Source organism: Convolutriloba macropyga, chromosome 7 (assembly GCF_964194025.1).
Source record: "Convolutriloba macropyga chromosome 7, txConMacr16.3, whole genome shotgun sequence".
Lineage (NCBI taxonomy): Eukaryota > Metazoa > Xenacoelomorpha > Acoela > Convolutidae > Convolutriloba > Convolutriloba macropyga.
This window is the reverse complement of record NC_134474.1, coordinates 68473105-68485245: the sequence shown is the minus strand read 5'-3', so window position 1 is coordinate 68485245 and position 12141 is coordinate 68473105. Positions and strand designations below refer to the sequence as shown.

Sequence of the window (12141 nt, the reverse complement as noted above, 5' to 3'; positions counted from 1 at the left end):
ACGTGATATCCATTTTTTTCTTGATTAATTTTTTTTATAAATGAGCATTTATATGTATAAACTGGCTTCAGAGTATGACAAAAATTTTGTTTTTTGTTTGGACTTACTCCTTAATTTTGTGTCCAACTTGCAATTGATATTGTACGTTAGGGTCTTTTGGCGGATCACAATGTGATGCCGGGGTATCATATAGGTGATGCCCTACCGAATAAAAACAAAAAAACATAAATGGTTAAAGATTTTCAAAAAATAGATGTATGAATCTTGGTCTTCGTACTAGGATCATATATGATTTCTTGGTAATCATACAAGGATCATATATGATTTCTTTGATTTCATACAAGGATCGTACTAAGAAATCAAGTATGGACAGTATGAAATCATATATGATTCTTGTATGAAATCAAAGAAACTTCAACCCGGGTTTATTTAGTGTGAATTGTAATCATCTGTTGCATCATGTTCTCATTGTTGATGTCCTCTTACAGGTGAGGACGGTGAAACCTCATTGAGCCTGTGGTGTATTGATTGTAAACCTCGGCTTCTTTCTGTCTTCATGAAGAGGAATTTGTTATTCAGAAGCGCTCTGTGTAGATTTGAGGTCTGTCTTTTTTGAGAGGTTTAAATCCAGGATTTGCACACAAACATCCATCCGTTCCCGAGATGTCAAAATCGTTTCAGGTTTATTTGCTCAGCGTGCAGCCTGAAGTGACTAACCAGAAGGTAAAAGAGGCAAATAACTCTGGCCGATAAAAATAATAATCCCTATCGATAACCATTTGGATCAAGTTAGCTACCGTCACCAAGGTACAGCAGTAAAACAAATTATAAAATTATTGATTTTAGCCTAATCACGAAAAATCAGACGTATACACAAACGATCCGCGACATGGACCGCTTCGCGGCACCAAAAATACAGCTCGTAACCAGAAAATCAGTCTACCGAAATAAGTTAACTAGTGCAATAAGATAAGAAGTTAAAGTCTATCACAATTTTTTCGTGAAGAAATCTAGCTTAAGTCCTAGGCAGGTAACCGTCTAGGAACAGTAATGATACTTTTTTAGATCATAAAAGTAGTACGCCAAAAAGTGCGCAACCAATTTAGTATTTTTGTAGGCTCAACAAAGATCATATTTTTTAACAACGTCTGTGTTTTGCACGCATTTCGTAAAGATCGCTGCTTTTTCATTTAGCGCTTTACATGAATAGCGCATTGCTCATTGGTTTACTCAGTAACATTCTCCAGTGAAGATGCTGGGAGGTTTGGTTCAAGGTTAACGAGGCGGCGGATGAGCGATCCGGAAAACGTGTATGAGACGGCGGAGCGGGCGACGCTCTCGGAACTGCAGCGGAGTTCTTCAATCCGAGCAGTAGGATAGTAACCTCTAGGGTTGCCTTCTTCAACCATCCAACCTAAGTCACAGATCTTGAGGTGCTGCTCAGTAGGCGTGTGCCACTTAGTTCTTAGGCTTAGAGTCGGTACATACTCCTTAAGCCAGCATGCCCAAATTGAATTGTCGTAAGACTGCCTACGGCTTGCGATCCGCTGCAAACCTCTTGAGTTGATCAAACTCGTCAACGCCAACGATTGACTTGATTCAGGTTGGTTGGTACCAAGTAGAAAGTATTTAGGTGATCTTGATCCAAGGTCAGTAGGTTTGGCGCTCACAGGCGTTAACGGGCGTGTGTTCAGTGCCTATTCAACAAGGTGAAAAAGTGTTCAAAACCTTATCTGAGTGGCTATGTGTGCCGATGACCGAATTATAACAATCGCTTTAAACTACGGACCAGCTTCTTTCAGATGCCAAATTGTTGTGGAGCAGTGAGCATGTTGATCCTCCACGTGATGCCCTTTTGATCAAGCTCAGCGCCAATGATAAGCGTGCTCCATATTTCAAAACTTTCAGAGCTCTTTCGTCGTACAGTTATCTGACCAAATCATGGCAGGCGTACCCCTGTGGGTGACAAACGGCTTCAAACCCATGAGAGAGGAACTAGTGTCAGTGAAAAAAAAACCAATTCAACACGGACAGCACGAGAGGTCAGACAAGTTAAGAGAAAACCCCACCTCTTCTCGGTAGTCCGACAAACAGTGACGTAGAATGGGCCAAAGTAACCAATTCCGGTGTTGTTAAGGTGTGAAGATTTTTACGTGAGTCACTCCCTTGGGAGGTCTGCCTTGAATGGTTGAATTGTCGCCGCGCGGGATTTTCTGTACAAGACGCAGTTTGACTAAAAGAAACACAACAGTGATGAGATTAGTTTAAGGATGGCGTAACGTTTCTGTTCCTTCGACCGACATCTGATGATAGTTTTTCAGGTGAGTGTGCCGCAGAAACAGATTAACAAATGTTTGACGCGTATCCAGCAAGATGGGATGCTTAGTGTCAAAATCAATTTCCACTAGCCTTCGGAGTCGACCAAACGAACGAAGGAGTGCCTGAGGTCCAATAAATGATGTAATTTGAGCAATACGACTGCGCTTTTTGACGGGTTTGTTGTCAAGAAGGTACTTTTTGTTTGTAAGACTCGGCTCAACGGAGTTCATCATGCTGCCGTCCACGGTGCGGTAAATGTCCGGAGATGGTAAAAAACTCAGCTCGTATGCGTTAAAATGTAGTTTTTGATTAGAACTGATATTTTCAGCCGATGTTTGTTGAATTCGTTGTCCCTGAACAAGATTTGTCGCGAATACGGTTAAAGATGAGTCATCACATTTTTTTCTTGGTTACAACGCCTAGCCCTACAACGTCCGTATTTCTACGAAAGAACTTTCGTAGTGCTCAAGTAATTACGACCTCTCAGCCAGTTAGTTTACTGCAGAACTCAGCGGACATACCAAGCGTGTCGAATACTGCCTTGTTATTACAAGTGGTTGACGGTACTCCAGGATTTGATTTACAAAATTTGCAATAAACAAGGTGTGTTCACTTGGTGCGTTCAATCACTGAAAGGCAAAAATAACGGTTAATGCTCGGCCGTTTTCCATTTTAAACGTGCTGCGAGGAGAGCGACTTGTAATTTCAACTTCTGAACAGTCGTCACCTTCATAGGTTTGACGCGGGTTTTGGTCAAATCGGACGGCAACTCTGTTTTAACCTCTCCCGAAATGCAAAATACCGGAGCCCAAAAAAGCCTACAGCACTGAAAACGTCTTGTGCGCTATCACCAAACATGTGGAGTTCAAAATGTTGGACCAGTCCTGAAAAGTAATCTCTTAGAACAGAAATCCTAATCCACTGCAGCAGTTCAAAACATCATCCAGGGAACATGTAAAGTGTGTCTTTGGAAAACTCGTCATCCCAACTTTTTCCAATGACACGCCAAATGTCATTCAAGATCAATCGGGGCGACAAGAACAATTGGCTCGCAGACTTTTGACACAAGACATAAAACAAAGCGCTGTTTTAAACTTTTTGGAATTGTGCTGTTAGTACGTACATCTGCTTACAACCGGTGTATCTTTGTTGTGATCCCACTTAATACCAGGCATCCGCGTCAATAGTTCCTTGAAAAAAAAACGCTCACTTTTGACTCAGTTGGACGAGACCCATCAGTTCAGTAGACCAGTCACTTCAGTCAGCCACATCCGGCAAATTTCTTTCAAAATTTGCAATGTTTAGCTCCCTCTCTTGGACGGTTTTTGCGGCTTCTGGATACTGCCTAGCATTATCGCGTGTCTCGAGCTGTGTTGCATAGTCTGCAGAGCTGGGAAAGTCTTTCGCCCCAAAATTGTGGCGTGCATACTGGTGTACCACAACTTTTGATGCGGGGTCCTCCCGCCACAAACAATGCAAAGTTGGCTGATCGCATGGTAACAAGTCCACCTCCCTCGATGTCGGCTAGTACGGAAAATGGATGTTGACTGATCCGTAAAATTACATAATGTAGTCAATCAGGTCCAGTAAGTAACTATTTGTTCAGAGATGCACTGTGGAAATAAAATGCGCCATTTAGAACCCTACGAACCTTGCCAGGCTTGTTCGGTTTAACAACCGGCTGGTGCGGTAGATAGCAATTACTTTCCGAGCAATTTTCCACCATGTGAGCATCTTTGAAGCTTATTACGTAGCCTTTCTCTAAGTCTCTCACGATAGTATTTGAATACTTTTCGTTTAAATGCTGGTTTTTTGCAATCCGTTTTTCCAAAGATGCTAATTGCACCAGCGCTGAGAGATAATCATTGGGCAATTCGATGTTATCTTCAACACATAGCATTCCAAAATATTGTTTTCCAATATGCACTGTGGTGTTTTCAAAGACTTCTTGCACACTTGCAGCCGCGGCAGATCTTGTGTCTACTTGCTTTTAGAACACCATAGGGCTCCATGATGTTTCAGAATTTACTTGACTAGCGAAGGGCGAAGGGCGAGCGTTTCCCGTCGGCAGTGGGCGTATGGCATGATACAAATCATATCCAAAAATTATCTGTGTCTCGATAGCAATAGGTAACCGGGTTTAGAACTGCTATGTGAAGAATTTTTTCTTGAAGTGCATACACATTATTTACGTCTTGCAAACATTCAAATTTTTCATTCATGTTACGTCTCACTTTAAAAGGTTTGAATACTTGGCCGTCACGTGGTGTTAGTCAATTAAAGCATTTTAGTGTCAACATTCTCCTCAATACTTATAGCATTGACTGTTAGTTACAATGCTGTACCATTCAAATCAATTCTATTTGCAGGGCACTTGGACTACCAAGATTTACTGCAGGTGGTATCGCACAAAACTCGTGGTATTTTTGAACTAATAATTCGCCAACTGCAATTCGGTCACCTGAAGGAGGCTTTGCACATAACTGTGAGATGACATTGTAGTGGTCCTACTCGTTGATTGCCCTCTACGAGGTTTAATTTGATTTGGGCCATCATTATTATTACCGTTGTAAGTTAATAGGTGAAAGAGATTTCGATGGATAAACCCTCTCATCTCAATGAAGTGTCTTATGGGAGCTGTTGCAACCACGTTTCCTACAATCCCTGGCATTTGTTCACTGCCGGAACATATGTTTTTTCCTCAGACGTGAGAAGCACAGTTTTGCCTCGACCGCTACCTTTGCGCGCTGAGTGCAGGACTTTTCTGTAAAAACCCGACACTCTCAGCTGCAGCCGATTACCGTTACAAACAATGCAGCGAGTAGATGGTGATGTTGTTGCAGCTGCAGCCGATGTGTATGTGCTTTTTTGCTGCGTGTTGACAGCGAATGTCCTTGAAGCAATTTTGTTCTTGGTTACTGAGTTGTTGCTGTCCTCAATCTTGTCTTCATTGGTGTTTGATTTTTCAAGTCGTTTGCCGCGGCATTTTACTTCAGCCAATAGTTGGAGTCGAGGATTGTCGGTTTTCCCCAATGCTTCAGGGCCGTAAAAACTGACAATGACTTTATCATATTACGCGGCTTTCTTGCACAGCCGTGATAAGTAGGGAGGCACTATTCAATTAAGCGTTATTTGAAAGTTTTCGGTTTTGATATCAGTTTTGTGCATCTTAAGTGCTGAAAAGAGCTGAGTTTGTCTAAATGTGCACTGACACCTGCCTGTGGCTGGTCAAACTTAGGTTTTCATGTCTTATGTGTATCTTCATGCATCGTTCCGCAGCATGTAAACTCTGCGATAGCCGTTTTTTCAGTTAATAGGGATTGTTAAGTAAGTTAGCTCGACATCATCAGTCAGTGACAAGGAATCTATGGCGCCTTTATATTGCCCAAACCCTTCAGGCGACTTCATGGGGTCACCATTGTACTGTGACAATTTCCACTCGAGAATTGGAACGCTCTTCCTACTAGTAATTGCATCTGGCAACTATTTCATCAAACTTGCCGAGGTCAAGGAAGGGACCGAAAGTGTGAGATGCCGTGGGCCACCCCAGCACAGCGGTTTTCTCCATACATTGGAGGAACGGTGGGAGTGGCGAAGATTGGGTCCGGACCATTGGAAGACTTAAAGGAATTCCGTTACCGAGGTCTGATGTTGAACTTGCAGCTGCCTGTACATGAGTGAAGGAGCGGAGCGATATAGGGACATGAGGACTGGCCCACGTTGTAAACCAGGGCCAGTGGTACATCTCTTAAGTTTACTGATGTACACCAAGTGGGATCAAATCAGTTGGGACGGACGCCGGGAAGCAAAAGATATTTGGATACGGCATTGGGAGAGCTGCATGGTTTGAGTGGACAGAACTTAGGGTCTTATACCTTTGCTATGAGGCCGGTAGATAATTCATGTGCGGTGAGAAATCATTTGCGGGAGAAGAAAAGTTCTGTGCAGGTGGAGAGGGCAGTAACTGATTGTCATTGTTTGCCACTAGGTTATTGACATTTTTAGGGGTGCTGGTTCTGGTAATTGTGGCTATCCTCTTCTAATTTAACAATCATTACTGGCCAACGAAACAAGTCTAGTACTAAAAATAGTAGAAAAATAGAAGTCCATTCTCGAACTGAACAAGAATTCCGAGTTCTTGCTCTTTTGGTCTCCGTCTCTTTCCTTCTGTTTCCAGTTCACGTTTTATCTCTCGCTTTTCTTTATGCAAAACCTCAGCCGCTGTTGAAGTGTGATGTCCTCATATATTGCCGTCAATAATTTTGATTTTTAGTAGAGTTGTTTTATCACAATTGATTAGCACTTTTTAGGAAAATATCTTTAATTGCTCTCAAACAATTGTTGTAGCAATTATAATACGCTGTGGGTCCTTTTACGCAATTTTTTGCGTGGTCAATTTTTCTTCTGACCCATTTGACTTTTCATCCTCAGAAACAGCATAAAGAGGTAGCGCCCAGTGGGCATTAAGTTGTCTTAGAGCTTTTCAGCTCACTAGTCTCCAAGTATGCGATTTACAGAGACCGTTTTGGAGACCTATATTTATGGTGTAAATTGCGGTTTGTGGAAATTGATCCCACAAACCCACCTCGTCCCCCACGCCAGCCCCTCAATCCCAACCCGTGCCCATTGCTCAGGCCGTAAAAGCCCCGTGCAGCCAATGATCCCCCTCCCACCAATGCCCCCCCCCCCCTCCGCTGTTGCACCAGCCCTCCCCCCCCCCCCCCACACTCTGCGCTCACCTCACGCTTCTTCAATTAAACTAAACCAATAATCACTACACGGTCGCTCGCTACTGATGAAGCCAACTACTTGCCAGTTGTTTGATGGGAGCAATTCGACCAACGTTGGTCGGTTAAGTTTGCGCCAGGGTTTGAAGAGAGTCAAAACCGAAAAAGGAAATCAAAAAAAGAATTGGGGTAAACCCATAAAGCTCAATTTTGGATGGTCTCTATTCGGCATCCACAATTTTTGCTTTACCTGAGTTTCCTTGTTATCTAAATTGTTGAAGCGCACAGCTCAACTTGTGACAGAATAAGAATTGAGTTTTGTGAACGGATTAGCTGCAGTTTTTGGCATTAAAAAATTATATAGACGGCAACACTACACAAACATGAGAAACAGACCGCTTTCTTTCCAAACCTCGTGACTTGAATAACTGCGAAATAAACATCCCCCTTCAAAATGTTTCCATTCAATTTGGAACTAATGCAGTGATGAAAAAGCTGAGATGATTTTTAAATGCTCTCAAACAAAGTTTGTAGCAATTATATTACTCCTGTTGGTCTTTTTCAATGCGACTTTTTGCTTGACCGATTTTTCGATTTTTCATCTGACAGTTTTATCTTTTTGTCATTTAAAACGGGATAAACAGGTAACGCCCGGAGGGCATTGAGGGCTCTTAAAGCCTTTCGGCTTACTTGATTCTTAAGTTTTCAATTCGACGTAACTAATTCGAAGACATCAATTCATTGTATATAGGGCGTTTGAAATAGTTTGACTCCTTCACTTCCCCCTCCACTTCTCTCGCACCCACCCTTTAGGTAAAACGAGCTTCACTTAACTGTAGATGGCTACTGATGAAGACAACCGCTGAAATTCGGTTGTCGTTAGTCGGTTAAGTTTCGAGATTGTACATCTTTGAATTAGTAAACGAGCAGGATCAGTATTGATTTTGATCACTCCACCTGGAAACGTGAATTTTTGAATGACTGCTGACATTTGGCCGATTTTAATATTCTTTTTCGTTGCTGAACTGATAGAGAACTAAAGAATTCCAGACATGGACACCCTCTTCCATTATCACTATAGGGCCTCAAAAAAAATCTACCAGACGCACAATATCAAAATAAACATAGCAAGAACGAAAAAGATGTATACACAGTCACCAAAACGCGCAGATTGTCAAAAATGTGAAGGCTTCCTCAGGGCATCAAATTTCCTCGCCAATCGTCGGCTCTCAGAGGGATTAAGGGTAGGGTCATCTTTCAAGACGACTTAGTGGTAATGAAACAAACACGCAGGGGCAATAAGAGAAGCAGATGCTTGCAGTCAACTGTCGACTATATGAAAAAAAATCATCAAAAAAAGAACGAATTTCAACTCAAAACCATTCTCATGCATGAATTTTATTGGTTAGTCTTGTTTCTAAATGAAGAAAAGCACCCGATCCTAAGCAGATTGAGAATATCAGAAAATCAGAGCCACCATCAAATACGAAACAACTTAATTTCCAGTGATAGCTAATTTTTTTTCCAGTGATAGCTAAATTTGCTGCAAACATGATACTTTTGGAAGAAAATCGAACAAACCTATTAGATGGAACAAGAGCAAAGACGTTTTGAAAACATCCAAAACAAGCTATAAGTTTACCCAACTGTTCAGCTTTACAACTAATCAAATCATGCAACTGTTACAACAGACGCCTCTGAAAGATTAAAAAAGACATGTGATTTACGTACCAGGAATTTGTCACAGGGCCAAACAGAACTACCTCAAAATTGAGCAAGAGGAACAATCGACTTGACGTTAAAAAGATTGAAAGAAATCCGAAAAACGATTCACGAGATGGGCAATATCACTGATGGAACTGGAAAGTAGGTCATGAAGCAAGAAAAAAGTATGAACATAAAAGGATGCTCTGACCGTCCGGAACGTAATCATTTTTCGTCGTGTTGTATTTTTCATTCCGCTTAAACAACGACTTGTGGTGACGGCAACGGGTTATAAAAACCAATCTCAAAAAATGCAGTAGAAACGGCAGTCCGAATGACGGCAACAGTAAAGCTGTTCTTCGATATGTCAGTAAGTGTAACCAATGCCAAAAATGCAAGCATGGACTGGGGAAAAGACTAACTGTTTGGACAGAAGCAGATGTTTGGGAAAAACTTGGTTTATAATGAGGACCGATGTCTAATCTTAGTGATAGTAGATGCGAGATCAGGTCGAATAGAAGACTACGATATGCGAATTAGAATTTGAGAACTAGAACCTCACAAACAGTGATTGTGTTCCTGAGTCGAATTTCGGCGAATTAGGATTACGAAAACCTTATCATAAATTAATTCCAAGGTTGTCAGCGGTGAACCAAAATATCGTTGTGAATCACTGGGAGAAGGAGATGTAGCCATCAACACACCATCTGAGAGCAAATAGACTTGCTGTGCAAACGATCCCAAAAATGAAACAGTTTTTTCAAGCCTGGAGTCCAATCTCAACATGCTGTTTCGTTTTTTCTTGCAGCGAGCCTAGTCATCGGATCAATTCCAAGAAGTAGGGGCAAAACTCCTGTGGAACTACTGCTGGGACGGAAACAAGACTCCCAGCTGTCAGTGAGTTTTGGCCGTGTGAATCAGTTCTCTGCAAAGCGACAAGAAATTCATCAACAGTTAAGTGTTCCAGGCAAGTTATTGGTCTGCATTGGAATGAATGAACGCTTTATTAATTCAACGGGAGGACAAGACTTTGCTCGTTAGGGATGACCAATTTGCAGGGACTTGATGACATTAAGACTGAATATACCGGTCAGCAATCTACTGACTAGCTGACAGCAGAAGGGTCAGTATGTATGTGTGGCATCATCTAACTTCAATGAAGAGACTTCAGTACCTGAATGGGAACATCCTTCAGGGGCCATGAGAACCTCAAGCAAATAACAGAAACAGCCAGAAACAATTGGAGAAGCTATCCCTCCGAAATTGCTGAAAAAGAATGAAGGAGTTGATATATCTCGAAGTACAGCAGAGAACTTAGGAGTTTAAGTGATGTTAACGCAGTGATGTTATTGAACAAGGGCTTCAAAGTTTTTAGTCCACAAATTTATTGGTGTGCCTAAGTAAAAAATCTTAACAATATACTCCCACCATTAGTGTTCATAAACCATGCCAATCCTTTTTGTAGAGATTAATGAACCGTTCTCAAGTTGGGAGAACATTGTTCCAAATGCAAAAAAATGAACTAATACTTTCCATTTACGGCAAAAAGATTATTAATTTAAGATGTTAATTAACCTTTATAGGATAATCTATATCTGGATTGATCTATAAACATTCATACTGATCCTAACTATGAATACCTGAGGGCTTCGAACAATTCTGCCATTTTGAATTCATTTACTATAAATAATTTCTTCTGACTCATACTCTAGACTACGGCGCATTTTTTTTAACATAAAGGTGTCGTTCATTACTTTGATACCATATCAAACCAAGATGAAATTCAAAAATTAACTTAAGTGTAGAAGTTGCATACAAAAAAAAATTAATGGAAGCAAACACTGTTTTTTTTGAAGTTTAGAATCACTTAAAAATGACAATTGACACTGTTTTGGAAAAAGCCCTCGGACAAAACCCCGCACTTGACTGTCAAAGAGAAAAAACATCAATCAGTTTAAATTAAATAATTAAATGAAATACAATATAAATTCTCAAAATATACATTTTTAAGATATTTTTGTTCCATATGACCTTTATTCAATGTTGACATGGGTTTTTCCGTTGGGGTTTCATTTCTTAGACCCATTCAATAGCTTTCTCCTTCGAGGAAAAATGGTTTTTGAAATGCGTTTAGCAAAATTGAATAAGAAAATAAGATTTAACTCGGACTATTAAATAGAAAATAGCGATTTTATAAACAATCTGACCTGTTTCAGAAGCTGCTGAGAAGATTTGCGAGTGTGAGTGTCAAAATGGGCAAACTGAAGATGACAGAACAGACTGTACTGCTATGTGCAAGGAGCCATTAGAGAACGCATTGAAGATAAAAAATTGTGTCAATTTGAAAAGTGCCTCATTTGACCAATCTAACGAGGACTGTAAGTACGATGGGTTTGATATGCAGAGGCCTCTCGTAACTTTTGGTAACATTAAAACGGCACCCAAGAAGAAGAAAAAATCAACCACACAACCACCAAAACCGGCCCCCACAAAACCGCCAAAAAATGTCAAACCACCAAAACCGGCCCCCACAAAACCGCCAAAAAATGTCAAACCACCAAAACCAGCACCCACAAAACCGCCAAAAGTCAAACCACAAAAACCAATAAACCAAAAACCCAAAGAGCCCGTAGCCTCAAAACCCCCGATAACGATGAAGCCACAGCCAGTCACAACAACAACTACTACTACTACAACCAGCACACCTAAACCGCAAAAGCCCAAAGAAAAGCCAGCTGAGGTTAAGGAGGCGGAAGAAGAGGATAAAACAACTGACTCGAACTTTCCAAATATGGTAAATATAAGCATCTTGATGACGTCATTGTTGACCGGAATCCTGTTTGCTTGATGCTATCAACATGAAAAGTAACTTCAACCCGCAATAATATCATCAAATTGGCAAAAAATAATAATATTGATGTCAAAATGGATTTAAAAGATTTAGCTTTCGTCTTCGGAAAGAGTACAATGAAATAATGGTGCAAATTTTCTGTTTGCATGCTGGATCATTAAAAGTTAATGATTTGATAGACAATTAAATTGCAAATTTTCAAGAAACTATTTCCTCCTCGCCTCCCCCCACCTCCCCTACCTCCCCCTGTCATGCTGGAATATTTTTTTGAATACTGTCTAAGACTATTACTTGTACGTTCATAATAGGTGTTGCACAAGAATTTCAAAAGAAATAGGTTTTTTTGTTTGCAAATATGAATGAGGTGGTTAAATTTATTTGAGAGGAAACAGTTATTGTCTCAACCCATGATTAATGTAAATTAATAACCATCTAATTGAAAATTGTCTGCTCTTATCTTTTTTTTTCATATTGTGTTCACGTGAGGTTCACATGTTACTTCCCGTACTACCGTACTAGTGAAAAACAGCGCTGAACCAG

General features: G+C 40.7%; 1 protein-coding gene across 2 annotated transcripts in view; it reads left to right on the top strand.

Annotated features, from left to right (window-relative positions):
- LOC142342487 (uncharacterized) overlaps positions 1-11844 on the top strand; it is a 109364-nt gene extending 97520 nt beyond the window's left edge. For both annotated transcript variants that reach the window (XM_075393830.1, XM_075393831.1), the window contains exon 3: positions 10967-11844. In XM_075393830.1, the coding sequence (XP_075249945.1) occupies positions 10967-11598 (632 nt within the window). In that variant the 3' untranslated portion in view covers positions 11599-11844. The remainder of the gene's footprint in view (positions 1-10966) is intronic.
- The last annotated feature ends 297 nt before the right edge of the window (positions 11845-12141 follow it).